This window comes from Spodoptera frugiperda, chromosome 9, assembly GCF_023101765.2.
Source record: "Spodoptera frugiperda isolate SF20-4 chromosome 9, AGI-APGP_CSIRO_Sfru_2.0, whole genome shotgun sequence".
Classification (NCBI taxonomy): Eukaryota; Metazoa; Arthropoda; class Insecta; order Lepidoptera; family Noctuidae; genus Spodoptera; species Spodoptera frugiperda.
The window spans coordinates 4,602,067-4,623,326 of NC_064220.1; the positions used below are offsets into that span (position 1 = coordinate 4,602,067).

At 48.5% G+C, this 21,260-nt stretch overlaps 2 protein-coding genes across 2 annotated transcripts in view; one reads left to right on the forward strand and one right to left on the reverse strand.

Annotated features, from left to right (window-relative positions):
- The first annotated feature begins 808 nt into the window (after positions 1 to 808).
- On the forward strand, positions 809 to 4,107 carry LOC118271110 (uncharacterized). Its single transcript, XM_050695988.1, has 4 exons — positions 809 to 1,175; positions 1,259 to 1,455; positions 1,555 to 1,688; positions 2,940 to 4,107. The coding sequence occupies exons 3-4, from the start codon at positions 1,575 to 1,577 to the stop codon at positions 3,180 to 3,182; spliced, it is 357 nt and encodes a 118-aa protein (XP_050551945.1). The 5' UTR covers positions 809 to 1,175; positions 1,259 to 1,455; positions 1,555 to 1,574; the 3' UTR covers positions 3,183 to 4,107.
- Positions 3,482 to 21,260, reverse strand: part of LOC118271105 (lutropin-choriogonadotropic hormone receptor) — a 34,752-nt gene continuing 16,973 nt past the window's right edge. The window contains 15 exon segments of the mRNA XM_050695700.1: positions 3,482 to 4,769; positions 4,772 to 5,617; positions 5,706 to 5,900; positions 5,963 to 6,085; positions 6,154 to 6,319; positions 6,408 to 6,534; positions 6,851 to 6,922; positions 7,430 to 7,573; positions 7,649 to 7,714; positions 8,395 to 8,535; positions 10,307 to 10,450; positions 10,524 to 10,592; positions 11,124 to 11,218; positions 20,902 to 20,968; positions 21,058 to 21,152. Coding sequence (XP_050551657.1) covers positions 4,270 to 4,769; positions 4,772 to 5,617; positions 5,706 to 5,900; positions 5,963 to 6,085; positions 6,154 to 6,319; positions 6,408 to 6,534; positions 6,851 to 6,922; positions 7,430 to 7,573; positions 7,649 to 7,714; positions 8,395 to 8,535; positions 10,307 to 10,450; positions 10,524 to 10,592; positions 11,124 to 11,218; positions 20,902 to 20,968; positions 21,058 to 21,152 — 2,850 coding nt within the window. The 3' untranslated portion in view covers positions 3,482 to 4,269.

Sequence of the window (21,260 nt, forward strand, 5' to 3'; positions counted from 1 at the left end):
CAGATTACTATAAGAAACAGGTAATTCATAATTAATATACCGAATGAATTGTCAATGTCATTTCTTTCAACGTCCTTGTTTTGAGTATTTATCTAAAAAATCGGAATCTAGTCCTAATCCCAGATCCGGAATCTATCCGGGACGGACTTAACCTCCCATAAATATAAAGACGAAATCTAAAACATACTTATGTCTATCTTGCTCTTAGTACGGATAAGGACGATGAAGACGTTTCAATACTGTGAGGACCGTCCGGAGGATACGGTGGAACATATGGTGGGACACACCCACCCTCCATGTCCTGGACACTGCCGTGTCGTCAGGGATGTGATCAGTGACGGCGACCTTTCGCGTCCGGCAGTGGTCCAGGCCATGGTGCGGAACGAGGGGGAATGGGATGCCGTCTCCTCCTTCAGGAAAGCTATCGTGCTAGCTCAGGAGAGTGCGTGAGGAAATGAACCTCCTCACGCCCCAGCCGACAAGAACCAGACCCGTGTGTACGGGTCAAAGAGCCATCCATCAATCCACCACAGATTGGGCCCAGTAGGGCTGACGCCTGATCCGGCTTAAAAAGCAGTAGTGACACTCCCTCCCGCCTTGCCCAAGGTGGGAGAAGACATTAAATGATTTTCCTCTTTTTTAAAAAAAGGTGGCGCCGATTGCTTATCACCCCGTGATCCGCCTGCTCGTTTGCCGACGGATCCCATAAAGTACTAACTTTTTTTAAAGTTCTCACCTAGATTTTATTGGAATAAAAGGCAGATGAGTTGACGAATCATGTGATGGTTTGGACAGTAAGTGACCAGTGCCACACCAGTGCCGCCCATGGATACCTACAACACCAGAGGTCACAGGTACCTAGTCGGCTTTTTAAAAAGGAAAATTATAAATGAGTTTTAAGATAGGTGAGCAAAGTGCAAATTTCCATGTGAAACCAACGATGAGTTAGTGCCGCATATTGTTTGTTTACCCACTAGCGAGTGCGCGGCAGAGCGCGGCCGCCGGCCCGTGGGGGAGGGGCTCTGGCACCTCGCCAAGTCGCCACCGGAACGCGGTCACTCACCAAAACATACTGATTTCTCGAGAAAAATAAGAAACCACAGCGCATCGCTCGCAGAGCTCGGCGGTACGTGGACTGTGTTGGTTATACTACACGTTCAGCTGCTACCGATAAGGTATACTAATGTTAAAGAGGGACATGTCATACGGCAGTGACTTGACTCTAATTTCTTGAAATGTTGCTCATACACATTTGCAGGACCCGCTTGCTGCGGCCGCAACATTGAGGTCGCATGAGCTGTGACCTGCACCGCGCGGCGCACTGTCCTCTTGTCCTCGTTTCGAAGTGAGGCCAAGCGAGAGCTGCGGCAGATGCTGCGCACGCACATCCATACCAACTAACTGAATTGTGGTGTAACGCCTACTCCAAGGTCCCTAGAGTTGTAGAACAAGAAGGTAAGAGAGTGCTATCGGTATAGTGTAACAGCCTGGCAGGCTGCAGCCATTATCACCATCAACGGAAAACGTTATTGCGTACTCTGTCTGTCTACTTAGCATGTCCCCGTGAGTGGCCCATGGACGCGGTGTACCCGCCCTCGGCGTCGGCGCTGGCGCGCGGCCGCCGCCTGCGCCGCGCCGACACGCGCCTGCGCCAGCGCACCACGCCCGTTACCTTCGCCGAGATCAAGGTTCGTATTCGTTCGTGAGATTTTTGTTTATTTTGTGTGATCACTATGAAGATACTCATATGTTGTAGTATGTGTTACACCTCATACGTAGGTATAGGGTGAGTTATTGTAATAACACGTACTTAATGTATTGTGTATGTGTTTCGTGAGATATACGAAAATTATTATATCGGTTACTCACGTGACTGTTTGAAAAGATGTAAAGAAAGCTTATACTCGTATTGTATTGTATGTCTGATGAACTACTAGTACTAGTTTCAAGTCATTCCAGAGGCTCAGCTCAGTAGCAATCCGCGACACACGACGCGGCGACTGTCGCGCTGCTATTCAGTAGCAAACCGAGAAACATAATAATATACGTCTCATTATTGACTCCCGACGTGGCGACGCTCCACATTGTATGGCGATCCTTCCAGGTCGAGGGGTTACAACCGCGATTTTATCGTTCTGCGTGGTTGGGAAAAGTGTTATTGGAATTTACTGGACATCTGCGGTTTTCCAAAATTCTTACTGAGGTACATAACAAAACTTGGAGTTGTGCCTGCTACCACGGCCTAGCCTCGCCCTCCACCGATGTCCATATATTTATATATTATATGGATATATGTCCATATAAGTACATATAAAAATAGTATATTACCTGACTGAGACTGCCTCGTTGATTGAGTCTGGAATTGTGCCCAGTACATGGCAATAGGCTCACCCCCCCTATTTATTACATGGCACTTTATAACAAAAATGGTGAAAATTGGGTGTACATTGTATAGCGACATTACGAGTCGTAATGTGTACTTCTGCCTACCTACCCTTTCAAAAGGCGTGACGTTACTATATATTACCTAATTCGATTCCAGATAGTTTAAATTCATAATATATCATTAAGTTGATTAGACCTTCAGTTGCGTGCCCAACTGGGTCCGAAATTATTGCCCTAATATATGTATACTATTTGAGAGCTTACACCACACTAAGGAAAGCAAATAAAGATTTTGAATTAGAATTTACACATCGGTGGGTACACACATGGTGCGTGCACTGCTACCTAACCTTCAAGGTGTGACACGGGTGCATAATGTTTGTGTCATAACATTTTATCGCGGGTATCAGCGCCGGTTGGGATAATGTAGACCCGGGACCCGGGATTCAATACAAGTTTTTCATTGGTTTTGAAGTTCGGGTGTATGTTACCCCGCAGGGTCAAGATGAACAGTTGACAAAATAGGTATATATTAAAAGATCGGCATAACGCAGGAGGTGGACGAGGAGAGCGCGGAGGTGGAGGTGTGCGGGGAGCGGCGGCGGCCCGACGTGCTGGAGGAGCGGCTCGGCCGGCAGTTCGCCGAGTTCCGGCGCCGGCGCGCGCGCCGCGACCTGCTGCTAGAGCACGAGTCCCCGCCGCCCGCGCCCGCCCCGCACCCCGCGCCGCACCCCGCGCAGGGACTGCCGCGCGCCGGCAGCGAGCCCGCCGAACTGCACCGCCAGGCGCAACCCTGACTCTTGTTCAAGCAGAAATAAAAAACTGAAGTGAAGCTATTTTGACGCCGGTATTTGCTATTATGCCACATTATGGGTAATCTGTACCGTGCACGTCGTCAAGTCGGAAGGAATTTGGTATAACAAACTTTTTTCTGAGAAACACGAAGGTATACCCGGTAGCAATGATTTCTTAAATCTTAAGCTATAAATTATAGGGACACTTCGTGGCCAAATAACTAGAAAATGTGATGACCACGCGGGAACAGGACAGCGATGTACGTTGGGTGCAGTCATTACAGTGAAATAAAACACGCTGGGACTGTATTCAAGTGTTGTATTATCAATGTACAATATAATAAATAGCTGTGGCCCGCCTCGCGGGACTCAATAAATACAAGTTCTATGTGGCTACACTAGCTCTGTATCTGTACAACTGTACACCACGTTCACCTATCCTAAATTATGTATATTATTTATAAAAAGTATCAACAATTTTCCCTACTAAATTGTCCTCGTTATATCAGGCTTATTTATATTACATTAACTTAATTGTAAACAGTCATAAACAGTTTCCGTATTGTTCTAAATTGATTTCGTTTACGTAGGCAAGTGACATAATGCGCGTCCGCTGCGCATGCGTGTCGCTGTAACAATATAACAATATCTTACTGCAGTAGTTGGCACCTCGTCGTGGACCTCGCCACGGTAACTAACGAGTAACAACATACAAAAACTAATATTATTCATAATAATTTATTATCGTAGGGGCACTGCTTAGTCTAACTCGGGCGGCAACGTCTCTATGTACAACTTGTCACTAATCTAGGGGCCGTACACGGTACGGCGGTATACATTCAACTGTAAATATAATTGTAGCAATATAATCGACTCGTAAATATTCTTATGTCAATATTTTTCTAAATAAATAATTAATTTGTCATAATACTTTATTTGTCAGCCTCGACACCTATACGACTTACTCTTACTTACGCGGAGGTCGCTCCCGGCGACTTCCTAATACTGTACAATATATTAATCATAAATGTGATCCGTTCAATAAAGCTAGAGCCTGAGTGGGGAGAGGGCCAGAGTGGACGGTGCGGAGTCAGTCTTGTGAGGAGCGCGTCTCCTCGTCCGGCTGCAGCTCGGTCTCCGCCGCCGACGGAATCGTATGCAGCAGGCGCGGCGCCAGCGCCGGCGGGGAGCTCGGCGGCTCGTCGCCCGACACGGCGGGCTGGCGCGTCAGGCGCGGCCGCGGCGCCGCCGGCCCGGCCGCCGCGCTGCCGCCCGACCGGGACGTGCGCCACGTGCCCGTGGACGCCGTCGCGTTGGAGCCCGACGAGTCGTTCCGCGACGACGACAGGTTGGAGTCCTGCGAGGTCTTGCGCGCCACCAGCCAGGACGCGGCGCGGCGCGGCGGCGGCGGCGGCCGGCCGTAGGCGCGCCACGAGTCCGAGCGCGACGACGAGAACTCCACGGACGACGACACCGAGCCGGCGCGGGCGGGCGCGGTGGCGGGGCGCGGCGCGGGGGCGGGCGCGGGCGCGGCGCGGCGGCCGCAGGCGCGCAGCCAGCCCAGCAGGCGCTGGCGGGCCGCGGGGCGCGCGCGCGCTCGGCGCCCGGCAGCAGCCGGCGGCAGGCGCACGTGGCGCCGTGCTGGCCGCGCGACGAGCGCTCGGCCAGGCTGTTGGTGTTGGCCGGGGTCTGGCGGTTGCTGAAGTTGGACGAGTGCCGGCAGCGCCCGATGCCGCGCGTCACGCGAGATTCCTCGATGGCTTTGCACACGAGCGCGCAGTCTTTCTTGAACTGCTTGGTGAGTATGGCGTACAAGAATGGGTTGCAGCAGGAGTTGAGCGGTAGCACGAACACCGTGAACACCTTGGCTTCCTCCAGAGACACGAGCTGCGCGCCGAAAGCTGCCGTGAGCGCGAAGAAGGCAATGGGCGACCAGCACAGGAAGTCTGTGAAGACGAGTAACGCCATGCGCTTGGCAATTCTGGAGTCGTTGGAGTTCCAGGCTTGAGAGCCGCGGATGGCGCAGTACATCTTGAGATAGCAGCCCAGCAGCACCAGGAAGGCCACGCCATTGATCACGAGCAGCGTCACCACGTAGCCTAGTGCCACGGGGGTGGACGTCTCGAAAGGCAAGCACACCGCAAACTTGCGGTAGTCGGACACGCCCAGCAGCGGCAGGGTGGCGGCGGTGAGCGAGAAGGCCCAGCCGGCCGCCATGACGACCGCGGCGTGGCGCAGGGACAGGCGCTTGTTGAGGTGCATGGCGTGCGTGATGGCGTAGTTGCGCTCCAGCGTGATGACGGCCAGCGTGAACACCGACAGCTCGGACGACAGCACGCCCAGGAAGCCGGCCAGCTTGCAGCCGCCCGACATCTGCCAGGCGATGGCGTGTGCGCGGAACTCGCCCAGCGTGCCCGCGTCTACCACAGCCAGGAACCCTGCCACACCACAGCCCGTTATGAGAATGTCAGAAGGTGAACAATATGCATTTTGTTTCTTGTTAAATGTCCATGCGAGGACGCTCACCCAGGTAGATGCCCATGAAGAAGTCAGCGGCGGCGAGGTTGGTGACCAGGAACCGAGGTACGTCGATCCGACTGCGGCTGCAGACGAGGACGAACACCACGGTGCCGTTGCCGAGCAGGGCCAGCAGGAACACGGCCCACACGCCGCAACGCAGCGTCCACCAGTCGAACAAGTCCACGCACGGCAGGAAGGGACCTGTACAAGGACACGTTAGTCCGGAGCCCGGCCGCCGGCCCAGCGGCCAGGCCCCGGCGTACCTGGCAGCGGCAGGCAGTGCACGCGGCGCGGCAGCTCGCGCTCGCCCAGCTCCACGGCGCCGGCGCCCGCCCAGCCGTCCAGCGCCGCCTGCAGCCCGGCGCCGCCCAGCTCCGACACGTTCACTGCGGACACGACACTCTGTAGCGCTGAGCTCTGTATAGGGGTGCAGCGGCGGCGGCGCGGCACGTACGGTAGTGCGCCCAGATGTCGGTGGCGTTGGCCCAGGCCGCCGGGTCGATGTGCTGCGGCGGCAGGATGACCAGGTCGGACGGGGACTCCGCCGCCGGCTCGGACTCCGCCTCCTCCATCAGCGGCATGAACTCGCAGCAGTGGTACGCGTACGACAGCACCAGCGTCTGCGCACGACACACACGTTACACGGCGCTGTACGAGTACACTCTGCTCAGTACCGCTGTATACTGTACACTGTACACGGTGCAGTACCTGGATCCGCGGCAGTACGTCGGGCGGGTGGAAGCGGCGCAGGTTGGGGTTGTTGTGTGCCTTCAGATGCAGCAGGCGCTGCAGGCCGCTGCCCGGCAGCCACGCGAACTGGTTGTTGCCCACATTCCTGCACGCGATATACCACACTGATTATTACAACTAACACGGTGACAGCTCAGTTTTAATTAAAACGTTTTGTATTCACCTATTAATGTGGAACCGTAAAGTGAGACACAATGCATGACATCAGCAATTTCCTTCTGTGGAGTCATCACATAAGGCTACTCTGTGTTTTAACTGAAATGGCCACATCTAGCCGCACCGATGCCAGAGATGAGACGGCCGTGTCGGATTCGAACCGACTAAACATTAGCGGTTTACGGTTCTCCTGTGCAGTCACCTAGACGCTGAAGCGAAGTGGTCTAAATAGGAAGGGTACGTACAGGTCCTCGAGCTTGGAGACGGGCACGAAGGCCTCCATGTCGATGTGCTCGATCATGTTGTCCTCCAGGTTGCTGCAACAGTAACATAGCACAATCTCTCACTGTCTAGTGAAGTCATGAAGGTACATCATAATTATTATGTATTTACAAATCACTGATGAAATAAAGGGAAAAGTAAACATAAACAATGTAAATAGAAAAAGAAGTTTAAGAAAATATATTCACAAAAACAAAATTAATAACTTAGTTTTTTTGTTTTCAAACTCACTGTAAAACAAGTGTGTTTTTTTTCTTTTATTAATATTATTATGCGACGTGCGAAGCCGGGATGGGCTGCTAGTTTATGTAGGAGCCCCAACGGGACCTTATAGATGAGACTTGTGGACTGTATATAATATAGGCTTTAATGCCGTAAAATGTACAAAGGTCACAGAACAGAACCGTGTCCGTGGCCAAGCGGCGCTGAGAGATGTAAAGGAAGCGCGGCCGCGGGCTCGCTGAGGTGAGGTGCGCCGACAGTATATGTTGTTGCCAGGGTCCAGGGCTGAGCGAGGGCAGTGGGCAGTGGGATGTACTCACAGCACTTGCAGGTCGGGCGTGTGCGTGAAGGCGTCGGCGGGCACGCGGCGCAGGCGGTTGCGCGCCAGCAGCAGGTCGTGCAGGCGCCGCAGCCCGCGCAGCGACCCGCCGTCCAGCGCCGCGATCTCGTTGCCCGACAGGTCCCTGCACACACACTGCTGCAGTCTCTGCACACACGCACACACACACACACACACACACACCGACGGAGGTACTCACAGCACGCGCAGCTCGCCGCAGCCGTGTAGGTCGGGCACGCGCCGCAGCATGTTCAGCTTCAGGTCCCTGCACCACATCGCACATGTACACACAACTAGTCATGCTCGTATTGTATTCATTGAATTAGCCAATGTGCTGATACCACAGTGCCGAAAATTCGCCATTTCAGAAATAGGTCACGGGGTCAGTGTCGCGCCGCGGCCACTCGACGCGCGGCGGCGACACATCCCCACTGTTTGCTTTGTTTGGGCCTCATTGACTGCCGCACTCAGAGACATTTCATGATTACCTAAACTATTCCTTAGTAACGATTTTGAATCGGAAACAATTGCCAAGGACTGGGTTAAGTAACCATTGAATGATTCTGAGTACCTACGGCACAGAATAATAAGTGATTAATCCGCTATCGATAATTTTGGCAAATGTCAAGCTTTCTGTAGTCGATGCGACTTGTTATTGCAGTCCGTGGAGCCAGTGTGTCACAGGCTTTGCAAGTTCGTTACTGACTCGTATAACTGACAGGTAATGAGTCTCTGTCAGCGTCAACTGAAAAAGCTCCGAAAGGAATGTTTGTGAAGGTCAAGATGATAACTAATTGTGTGACATGGGTCGGAGTCAACGGGCGGACTACAGGGTACAGGGTACAAGGAGCTTAATAGAATTGCAGGTGTAGGGCGCACTGGGTATGTTGGCCAAGATTACGTAACATCGTAACATCGTAGTGCAGCATGGCGGAGTATACTGACAGCGAGCGCAGCTGCGGCGCATGCGTGCACAGCGCGGCGGGCAGCTCGGTGAGGCGCGCGCGGTCGAGGCGCAGCGTGCGCAGGCGCGACGTCCCGTTCAGCGCCGGCAGCGCCTGCAGCGCGCGCGCCTCCGACACCACCCTGCGACACACGCACTACACTGCCCACTGCTCCGTCCTCCATACTTATAAAGGTTGGCAGATAACTTGGCAACATTTTGTTATCATTTTATTCAAGAAAATTACGCGCAACGTCGCCGCGTCTGCGCACGATGCTTGTGAAGGATCAATCCCTGTGTGATTGGCGGAACTTTCTTATTATTAAAAAAAAAAATGCCAAGTTACGTGCCGAAGACTATACCTTCTCTGTTTTGGTTGAAAATAACATAACAACTAACAGTTTCCTCACGTGAAATTACTACAAAAGCTCTTCTATAGGTTCAACTCACAACGAGACTCTATCCACTGAGCAGCGTCGCGCAGCAGCTGCACTACTAGGTGTTGGAGTACTCAGTAGAGCGGTTTCATTTCACGCGAGTAAACTGTCATTAACCAGACGGCTCTCTCACCTTACATTTACTGAATTAAATTCGGTAATTATTTATTTCACTTATACAACTTATCAAAACGGCCGACTACAAGAAGTTTTTGTTCGTTGGAATACGTTTTTAACCAGTGCCGGCGTGAGGGCCACTGACACCCCGGGCTAAAATATTGTGCCGCCCACTTGAGGGAAGCAATATCAAGTGTTAGTAGTAGTTTTAAATTTTTTGGCGAACCCCAGAATTTGTCGCCCTGGGCCATCGCCCCATCCTGCCCCCCCCCTAACGCCGGCACTGTTTTTAACAAATGTGAACTAAGTACCTACATATTGGATATTCTTCATAACGTTACAAGCAGTCACACGTTATTAATGTTATTACAGATTCACATATGTATATGAATACCTATAGCATCACTTATATTGTTAAAGGACAGTTATAACACAATAATTAGCATATTGTAAGCTAGTAATGTAAAGGTACACAATGTATATGGAAGAGCGCAATTATCGCCAACAAACTGTCTTACAGTTTGGCAATTTTTTTGTAATGTATAAAACTGTATGTACCTTTTGATAAATAAACGTATGGCGTAGAGTATAGATAAGAGTATTGATAATAGCTAGGAGTTTGAATGTCTCTCTTACGGCTCTTACGGCCAATTCCAACAACCTGTGTCATGTATCTGTAGATTTGCTAACTTGAGATACAATGTCGACACAAGCTCCATACACAAGGCGTCCACATTGTATCTCCGGTACCCGAGCACATCTACAGATAGATAGGTTATTGAAGTAGGCCGTTAACCTGCGAACATACATATTCTGAAGAGCATTTATTTACAAATAAATCAACGGGAACAAGAAACAGGTCACCCCACTAGGTACGTACTGTGTAACGAGCTGAGTTTTATTGAGAATTTTGGAATCGAGATGGGAATCAAAGCGTCCCCAGCACACCTTTAAAATATAGTATCTCATTTCCGCCTGAGAATCGAACCCGTTCGTCACTTGATCATCAAGATGTGTCTTGAAATGGTAGTGTCACTGAGTCAGTGGGTCAGTGGGTCAGTGGTAGCGGAGCCGGATGCCAGTCGCGGCTACACAACAAACCTTGCTTTAATTAGTTTTAGTAAACGGGAAGTGTCTTATACACGGAATTGTAATTAATGAGGTATCGTACAGCCGAGGCCGCGGCGGCCATCTCTTGTTCTCATGTAAACATCTACGTGTGTCGTCGCTATGGAAACATACAAAAAGGAATTTATGAATTTTGCAAGTTCCTAGTAACAGCTCGGGATCTGCGGCTGTACAGCGAGTGTCCGGGTGTATGGGAGTGTAGCCGGTACACTGGCAGTAGTGGGGCACGTACAGCGTGGTGAGGTGCGGCAGGTGGTCGAGCGCGCGCGCGTGCAGGCGCGGCAGCGGGTTGGCGCGCAGGTCCAGCCGCGCCAGGCGCCGGCACGCCTGCAGCACGCCCGGCGCCACCTCCTCCACGCGGTTGCTGGCCAGCGACCTGCCGACGGACACACGTCACTACTCCGCACACCCACTGCACCACTCCCACACACCCCCCCGCCGGCACTCACAGGTCCTCCAGCAGCGGCAGCAGCCGCAGCGCCGCCGGCACCTCCGACAGCAAGTTCTCCTCCAGCCGCCTGCACACACACACACCGAGTATTTACGATTGTGTTCATGTTACAAGACAACTTACTTATTTCATTTTGTTTTTTTTAACCGTGGTCCTATGTTCCTCTATGTCCTCATCATACCAGCTACAAAACGTCCACTACTGAATATTGGCCTCCCTACCGGTTAGTCGGTACTTAGTGCCCAGGACCTTAGGAGCGACCTGCCACCTGGTACAGTGTCTTGCGTTGCGCTTGGCACCGGAGGCGCGTGGCCTCCGTGTACTACTTGTGTGTGTCCATGGTCCGCGCGACACACGCGGTGACGCGTGACGCGTGACGTGTGACGTGGTACACGAACTGCTGTCCCTGGCCTTCCTCGGGCTTTAAACCTTGACATTAATGAACAGGTTTCGGAAGCGACTCGTTAATGTATCACGTATGCCTTGTACAAGCCCTTGGCTCTAACTTGTTCGATGTTAGACAGTTTCACTAGTACCACGGAGCTGGCTCGTGGGTGGCCTGTACTGTACAGTAGCGGCGCCGCGCACACATACTCACAGCACTCGCAGCGCCGGCGTGTTGCTGAAGGCGTGCTCCTCGATGTACGCGATGCGGTTCCGCTTCAGCACCCTGCGCACAAACAGATCGTCGCATCAGCTGCATGCTCCACGCAAACTTACTATGTCGGCCGATCGGAATAAACTTACTGACTTTTTTACCAAATATTTCTTTTAGGGACTCATGAAAAAAGTGAAAATAATCAAGCGGTTTTCTTACAAGAGTAGGAATAATGTATTGATTTTTTTTCAAATAAATTCTTTATTATCCTCCCGAGGGGATTGTGACAGACTGGTTGCAGGCTGCAGACAACAAACAATGAGGTATTCCTCGAAGCGCAACTGTTTTGAAGCGCACCTCTCAAAGCGCACCTATTTTATTCCTCGAAGCGCACCCGTTAGTTGCGCTTCAAGGAACTATTAAAAATATTAATTTTTATTTCCTCGAAGCGCACCTATGTTTTATTTTCGACTAGAGAGGGGATGCTAACTGAAACTATCGATAATAAGATATCGATAATCTAATACACGTAGCGCTATCTATGAGCAAATAAGGTTAAACCTTTAAAAATAGTTTCTTGTCGATATATGACATCGCAAAATTAAATGTTCCGCTTGAAACCGCCAATCAACGACTTTAATTAGTTATTTTATACAATATTCAAAAACTCTGTACTCGTCGACCATAGATTGTTATTTTTTTACCCGACAGCGCCAGAAGGAGGGGTGTTTTTCGAGAGTATGTATGTATGTATAATTGTTTGGCACGCTCTGCAGCCTAAACGGTTTGATGGATTTTGTCTTAAAAGGTCTCGTTAGATTCGTATTTACTGTGAGAGTGACACTGGATATATCAAAATAATAAAAAAATAAATAAAATGGTGGATTTTTGCCGCCAAAATCGAATATTGCTCACTCTCTAGCCTGAACGACTCGATAAATTTTAGCTTGATAGGAGTCGTTTGATTCGTATTTACTGTGAGATTGACACTAGATATATCAAAATATAAAAAAAAATACAAAGTAGCGGATTTTTGGCGCCAAATTCGAATATTGTTCACTTTATAGCCTGAACGACTCGATGGATTTCAGCTTCGTGTCGTTTGATTTGTATTACTGTGAGAGTGACACTAGATATATCAAAATATAAAAATAATTTAAAAAACTAAAAATATAAAAATTTTATATTATAAAGAAACGCAGTCGGGTTTTTTTAGTTTTTTCATTTAGTAATGATCCTAATGAGTGAACAAAGACCTCAACCGAAAGTATTAGTATAATACGTATAATTATTATTACTTACTTGAACATCTGTTAGACATTTCCCAAACAAACGTTGAAGTCCAAGACTTTTATTCCGTTTATTATACAGTCCAGTTTCAATATTTTTAAATTGAATATTGTGTAAAATAACTAATAAAAGTCGTTGATTGGCGACCTTATTAAAAAATTAAATGTTCCGCTTGAAACCTCAAGCGGAACATTTAATTTTGCGATGTCATACATCGACAAGAAACTATTTTTAAAGGTTTAACCTTATTTGCTCTTAGATAGCGCTGCGTGTATCAGATTATCGATATCTTATTATCAATAGTTTCAGTTAGCATCCCCTCTCTAGTCGAAAATAAAACATAGGTGCGCTTCGAGGAAATAAAAATTAATATTTTTAATAGTTCCTTGAAGCGCAACTAACGGGTGCGCTTCGAGGAATAAAATAGGTGCGCTTGGAGAGGTGCGCTTCAAAACAGTTGCGCTTCGAGGAATACCTCAAACAATGAGGATACCCCCTACAGTCGACGAAAGAGTCGTCTAATGTGAAACAGAGCTATAACCAGTGAAAGACAAAGGCAATGCAAGTTTTCAGTCACGTAGAGAGTACTCGCAGATACATTACATACGATTTGTACGAGATAGTTTGGAAGACAACATGTTTATCGTAATTGTTTTTTGTTTGCCTACGAATCCGTTCGTAGTTGTTAAGTAAATAACAGAGAAGTGCGTCAACACACGCTTCTACGCGTATACACATACATTAGTACATTATTGTTGCCAGCAGTGGCAACAGATCGATGCGGGGCAGCTGTGGGCAGAGCGGCGGCGGCCCGAGTTGTCGAGCAAACACGAGCCGCCGCCCCCAGCCCGCACCACGACTCGCCGGTTAACAAGCGCTACTACGACAGCCGCTGGGTGGTCACGAATTAGGCAAGCAGTGAAGTGAATGTGCAGCCTACACCAGCCTCTGCAGATGTAGCCGAGTTGTGCACAAGTCGCGCCCGGGTTCACACTCGGGGCGCTCGGGGCGCTCGGGGCGCGGGCTAATGAGACGAGCGGTCACTGACACCGCGACAGATGGCAGCACTCGCGCGCTGAGAAGGGTTAGCCACCGCTCGCCACCCCGGCCGAGCCAATGTACCCTTTCATATCATCCGTCGGAGTGAAACGGATTCGAACAGAACTTACAATGAGTACATCTGACATATATGATTTTGTATTGGTAACGAGGTATGTAGTATGTAGGTACATATATATTGCATCACCTAATACAAGGGGTTGAGTACATGAGACAAATTCTGCATTCCGCAGTGTCTAGTGTGTACACGTTGTTCGCTGTTCGTTAGTGGGGGGGCTAGGGCTAGGTCACCACACTACTGTGTAGTGTCGCGGGTTCTAATCCAGTTCCGGGCAAATAGTAGTGAGTAATTAATATTTTGTTTCTGATTAAAACGTCCATTGTAAGCCCTAAGTCGGAAAGGTGTCTTCCACGCGAGTCCCGTCGCCCCCGTGGCTCGGTGTGCGCGGTGACCTGTTGGTTCTACGTGTGACCTGTCTGTACCTGAGGGAGTACTGAGTACGGCTGTGTGTGCGCTGCACTGTCTCCTGGCTATGGTACGTAGTTGGCAGGTCTGGCGACACAGACTGGCCGAGTGGCCACCACGATCGATCAAAAGTAGGAGACACTAATTAGCTTACATACTAAAAATTACATTGTTGCTTTTCATTAGGAAGTACTTTGGAATTTAATTGAAATAATGATCCACAATGTTCGTCAACATCATCACATATCAAATTAATTACCAACTTTAGAAACTTTACAAAGTTGGTAATTAATTTGTCGGTGCCGCTGTCCGCGCGGTACCTGGTGCAGCAACATACTAATATGTTTACAGAGCTGCACTAGCGCCGGCTCCCGGCCGCGCCTGGTGGAGGACGAGGTCCACTTCTACTCTTGTGTCATTTTGTAAGGTGACGGAGCAATATTACTACATTACTATTATTTTTTCATGTGTCGTCCCGTAGTAACATTTTCTCCAGAGTCGACTTTTGTTCGACTCAATTTTCTCCTAGATTTTATTTATAAATTTAATTCGGACAGAGGTTTTTACTGAATTCGACCACTTGAAGTCTGTTGTGGACCACAGGTGGCTCAAGGACTACCGGTTGGGAACCACTGCGCCAAAGACTGAAGCCTCACCCCACTGAGGGCTGCTTCGGAATAAATATTTTGCTATATTATGTATTGTTTAAACCGAGCAGTTGACTAGTCGTGGGTGGAGGGCGATCAGGGGCGCGGTCGTTGACCCGAGCCGCGCGCCATAGAGCGGCCAGCTCCGAGCGCAGCACCAGCCGCGGGACAACGACGTGTGTCTCTATATGACTCTCTCGACATACGTCCTGGATGGCAATGTATAAACAATGTGCCAAGGAATCGAACTCGCGCACTGAGGTCCTGTATAAATCCCATATGTTGCATGAGAGAGAGAGATTGGTGTTAAGCAGAACCGCGGTCCACCCAGGCAACTCGCGCCTGGCTACTTATAGCACGTCTTTGTACAACACGAGACGCTCATACATGTATTATACCAACCGGCGGTACTGTACTCCTGTTCATGTCCACGGGCCACCGGCTTTGATTCCATACATGTGTGTACACAGCACGCGGGACTCGTGACAATAATTCCACGTTAATATTTCATTCCTAAACCGACAATAATCTATCAAATGCTAAGCCGCCGCTAGCGTCGGGCGCCGGCACCGTGGTCCGCAGCACGCGTCGGTCGTGTTCATACGACACAATGTATTCCTCCGCGGGCCGCCGCCGTGCTCTGCTGGACTCTGGACGTCTCATTCCATTTCTCTGCGTGCGTTGCGTGCAGTTGTGCAACGTTTAGTACTACACCTGATATCAATCTACACCGATTGGAATTCTTCCTCGATAGGTATGGATAGCATAACGGGTCGTGGATTCTATTCCGGCAAGAAACAATATTCTTTGGTGATCCTTAAATATGTAGTTTCCGGGCTGCGTGTATATTATTGTCTGTTTGTAACGCACCCACGAACGACCCAGGAGAAAATTCTAGTGTGGAGCAGCATTTGTAATTGTATATCTTTAAAAAATCTAGTGTATTGGTATATATGTTACAACCAAAGTAATAAATCTTGATATTATATATGTGGGATATTGGGCAGGGAAAAGAAAAGCTTCCGTCTTGAAATAAATTAACTTGTATTTCTTCTTGAAAAATTAAACGTCTTACGGCTAGCACTCGTCGTCTTTTATTTTCCACTCCCTACATCTGTCAAATTTGAATTTTATATTTCACTATCATTCTCTCACTTAGGCATACTAACGTTATACGAATCAAATTTATGCCAAAACAAATTCAGTCATTATGAATAATTGCTATTTAATCACTCTGACATATACATAGTAATGGTATTGTAATATGTGGTCGCAGGCTGCAAGTTTTTATCCCGAAGTTTTTATTCAGAGTTTTGTTTGAAAGTGCTAATCTCCGAAACTACTGATTCAAATGTAATAATTATTTTTGTGTTAGTTTCATCCAACTACGTGTTGTGTGTCGTATGAGATATGTCCACTGTCCATTTATTTATAATAATTTATAAAGTAAGACACATCGAGCTACGATTATGGTTATGGGTTATACATAAGTTATATATTATATATGTATGTCAAATATAATAGAGAGTGAGCTTATTGTTATAAACCAGACAACCCGCGAGGTATTCCCTCGCCCAGCCAGCGAGCCGGCAGCCTGTACACTGCGAGACGTTGCCTAGCAGGGGATGTATTACTGAATTATTGCTAGTTCGCGTCGTAAATAAAAACTCGGAGCACGACGCCACACGCCGCGGCGGCTCGTGCTCGTGCCATTCATGCATCGTTGTGATTAATGTGTTTTTATTATCGCTAGAGCAGGCGCGGGGCCTGCGTGCTGCAGGGTGGGGGGAGATGGCTGGCCGCGGCGGGAGGGGGAATGGGAGGACTGGGAGGTGGGGGCAGCGGGTAGTTCAGCGAGACTACGACCGAGGTTAGCTATCGAACATACAGATATTACTGCGAACACACAGCGCGCCGCCCGCCGCCGCCACAGCCTTCACTACAGCCGATTCCTTTGTGATCATACGTATCGACTTGATCATCATCCTATCAGCCACAAGACGTCCACCGGTGGACGTAGGTCTCACCCAGTAACCCAGGCAGTTGGAAGTTACCTGCATCTGGCGGCTCCCTACGACCGATTGTCAGGTCCGTCCACCTTGTGTGTGGACGCGTGTCCTGTGTTTGTAGTAACGCTGCAGTAGATCGCTGCGGAGGAATACCCTCGAGCTCTGCTGCTGACCGACATGGTAGTGTTTTTGTACCAATAGTCAATAGGTACGGCGTAGCTGGAGAGACCTCAACATAACACTGCCCAAGTCTCGGTCGCGTCTTTCACACTCCACACACGGCTAGTGTAGCGGCAAGTGATACTCTCGGTAATGAGTTGCAGCAGCACATGCACGTGTCGGAACCAGCCTTTACACGTAGCTCAGAAGTGACATTGGTTAGTATTTGTTCAACAAGGTGTCACTCTCCTTGAAGAAGAGCACCACGACCCCTCTGTTCCACTCGATACGATTCTCTTTTTCCACAAATACACAGAAAGGGTTTCCGGGGAACCGGGACCTTTTGGAGTAAAATTGCTGTCTCAAATGTAATGCATTAAAAGGTTTGTAAAACTGACGCTGATACTATTGCATACCTATTGTGTAGGACTTGGCTTATGACGTTCATTGATAGCTGTAGGTGCTTTGTGATTACAGCACTGATGTGGCCTGGTGTGGCTTGATGTGGGCACTTCGTTCTCTCAAAGTTCATGCAAAGTTAAGATTTTTCCATCAAATAGTAGGCAGAGCAAGTAAACAAAGTTAGTGATGTTATCTGCAGCCGACATCAGTACGGATGGTGCGGCTCCGAGCTAGTGCGCACTGGAGTGAAAATAACCAGTACGTGGCGTACACACGTTACATCACCCTGTATCTTCCGGTACATCGCGCGGCATGTGAGGACGCCTCCACACATCCACCTAGATACCACGACCAGTTCCTCGCGCGGACTATTTATAGCGTACAGCATCATGCGCCTACTACATTATGCAGTGTTTGTATGTACGCAGTGCCACACTCCGGGGACTCTGACCTCTGCAACTAGGGACCACAGAACCATTCACACCTGCGCCTGCGACTAATCCAACATCGGTTTGCGTAGTTTTAACAACAGTTAATGGCCTGCTGAAGTGGACAGCACACTGGCACACACTGGTTTGTGCTCCATCTCAGTATACTCGGAGTCGCCCAAAGGTGTACACTCATGTTTGCATGGAACGAAGTTATGAATTTTTCCAATACATAAAATTCCAGAAACCGAACGTCAAAATTAGGTAGATAAAGGTACTAGGCGATCAGATTTACAAAAGAAATGTTTCGTAATTCGCGTGTGACTCCTGTAGTGTTGTGATATGTTTGTATGATGATTTGAAATCAAGAACCATGCGACACCAAGTATTTGGTACCAATTTTTTTTAAAGTATTTTAAGCTGAAACTTTGGGTAGAGATTTTTTTTATGTTAAATGGGCCGAGGTTTGACCTCTATCTCGCCTGATGGTAAGTTATGATGCGGCCTACGACGGAGCACGTCTGCCCATATGCAACCTATTCACTCGGGCTTTGAAGACACCCAGGTTATACCCATCAGGAAACACAGACTCCGGCAAGGAGTTCCACTCCCTAGCAGTTCGTACAAGGAAGCTTGAAGCGAAAAGCTTCGTGCGAATGGGTGGGATATCCACCATGAAACGGTGACGCCTCATCCAGCTGGCATTTAGCCGAGCCGTCCCAAAGGTGAGAACAGTACTCCATACATGACCGAACCTGCGCTTGGTACAGGCTCAGCAGTTGTTTCGGTGTGAAGTACCGTCACACCTTCGAGAGGATACCCAACTTCCTACCAGCTAGATGCGCCTTCGACTCTATATATAAGAGCCGAAGTTTAGCGTTGGCGATAGAGTTAAGCCCAGAAGCTCAAGATTCTATTCATCCTGTATTCTTCAGTGCTTCTTGATGTATATGGGTATTTTGTTACACGCTGTATATGTATATATAATGTAGTGTAGTATGTAGGCTGGGCGTCGGTGACCGAGTAGATAGTAGGTGATATAGGGAGCATGTTGACAGCACTTGACGGCGGAGTACGTTAACGATGTCCAGGATTAGTGGCACCGTATCGAGCGGAGTTAGCGGCTCCGCAGACATCTCGCCGTATTTATGAGCACATAAATCTCCGGGGAGACCGCCCCGCGCCTCGCGCCCCGCGCCCCGCGCCACACCCCCGCACGTGCCCTGCTCCGCGACCCGTTCCAGTTTCTCATGTTCACCAACATTTGTGGACACCAATAATTGGCTCAGCCTAATCCTTTTTAAATAAACGCAGTTCTAAACGAAAGTTCCGAGTACATTGTCGGAGAGTCGCATGACACGTGTAATATAATTAGCACAGGTCATTGACCTGCATCCGATAAGTTATGCAAGTCGGCGCCGATCGAACAAATCGTCGGCGGCGTCGCGACAGCGCGCGGTGGCGCGGGGCCTTCCATTAATGTTTCAGCACGCGCGCCCGCCGCCGCCGCCGCCGCCGACCGGAGGCGACACATTTCTTATTCTCGTCCAAGTGGCAACAAGCTTGGGACGCCCAGTTTTGTTGCACACACGTTGCCTCAACGACCTGGAACTACCCACTTCCTTCGTCCTCCCCAGTAAATAGAACCGTTCGAACCAGTCTCTCAGGCTGCAACGTTAATATAATTAACCACGATGGAACAATAAAATGGCGGTAGTCGCTCACGACGTCCCACAAGTGCCTCGTATCGTTGCAGTGTCCGGCCGGATCATCAAAACCGATGTCGACACGGAATTGATGGCGGTGTATAACTTTTCTTTTTATGAAGCAAGTAAACGAGTAGTCGTATCACCTGATGGTAAGCAATCGCCGCCGCCCATGGACACTTGAAACACCAGAGGCGTTACAAGTGCGTTGCCCCCTTTTTGGGGGTTAAGAATTTAAGGGTTGTTGTTCGGGAATCGGGGATTTGGAAGATTGGGAAGGGGGGAAATGGGCCTCCCATGCTTAAGAATATTTACGAAATTGAGTACTGATACAGTGTGGAAATGACACATTTGCAGTAGTAGTCCACAGAAGCACACCCGACAATTATTTTTAGACATTTTTGAACGTTTTAAAAAGTTCTTATAACTAATCTTATTCTGGAATTAATGATAACCGCGAAACTAACTAAACTATATAACATTAGGAGTTTGGTATTTGCTATAGATATTATTTTAAGGGGTAAAAAAATACGGCTGTGAGCACTGTGAGCACACGTCCTCGAGAATAAAAGTGGAAAATGCTCTCAACACAGCACACAGATGGCGACACGTGAAGCCAGCGCGGCGCGGCGCGGGGGCTGGACGGTCCTGCGGTCGTTGTCCCCCGGTTATCAGTTGCCGGATATAATGAGCGAGGTGATAAATCCACAGTTAATGAAAAAGCCTGTCCACCAATTATTATTATTTATTATACCACACAGCGATTAGATATTTCAAATTCTGGATGTGAAATTTACAATCCACAGTTTGTGAACGTTCCAATTAAGTGTAAGAGGGCCATACTTCGGCGCGAATGAACTGGTTCGACCGGAGTGATACCACGGCCTCACAGGAAACCGGCGTGAAACAACGCTGACGTTGTCTGAATGAGGTAACCGGAGGGTCATTAATTAATATTAATATAATCTTAGTCCGAGGCACTCTCTTAGGGAACTATTTAAAGAAATTAATATATTGACTGTTCCTTCTCAATACATTTATGAAAATGTAGTGTATGCTCACAAAAACATTAATTTATTTAAAAAGTATTGTGATATACATAATATAAACACTAGAAGTAAAAACAAATATATTGTTCCCACTACTAGACTTAAGAAAATAAGTGGTTCATTCAGATGTCAATGCATACGCTTTTACAATAAAATTCCCAGCGATATTCAAAGTTTGAGCCTGAATAAAAAAAATGTTATTAAAGAAAAACTGTATAGTAAAGCTTTTTATAAAATTAAAGACTACTTAGATGATAGTCAGGCTTGGGAGTGAGCCGCTATAATGTCCACACAGGTCATGTTGACATGTTTGTAACACAAGTTACATTTTTATACAATTTGACATGATATACATTAATATCATTCGATATTTTTTTTAACATATTATTTTTAAAATTGTTAGTTTGAGGACCGTGCGAGAGTTTGCCTAGTCATTTCACTTTTAGTTAATTATATTCTGACAGTGTGAGCATTTGTGTGGCCTACCCAAATGTTCTTTTGGTTGGTATTGTTCGTCGGATCATTCAGCAACAGCCGTCAGCTGAGCTCAATTGTAAACTAACACATGCGTGCTGCCATCTGAACAGCGCCGTGTCGCTCAGCTCGGTGATCAGGTTGCCGGCCAGGTTCCTGTGCACATAACGCGCGTCTATAGTGTCGCATTGTACAGGGACTACAAACCATGGGCATGGATCTGGTCAGTGGACGGGTGCACGTACAGCGTCTGCAGGTGGCGCAGCGGCGCCAGCGCGTGCGTGGGCAGCGCGCGCAGCAGGTTGCGCGCCAGCCGCAGCGAAATGCCGGCCTCATCTAGCTATTTGAAATCCATTGACGATGTAAAAGTTGTTATCTTATAATCTATTTACAGCGAAATAAATATCATTTATCATTTATCATTTAATACTCCTCTCCGCCATCCTTA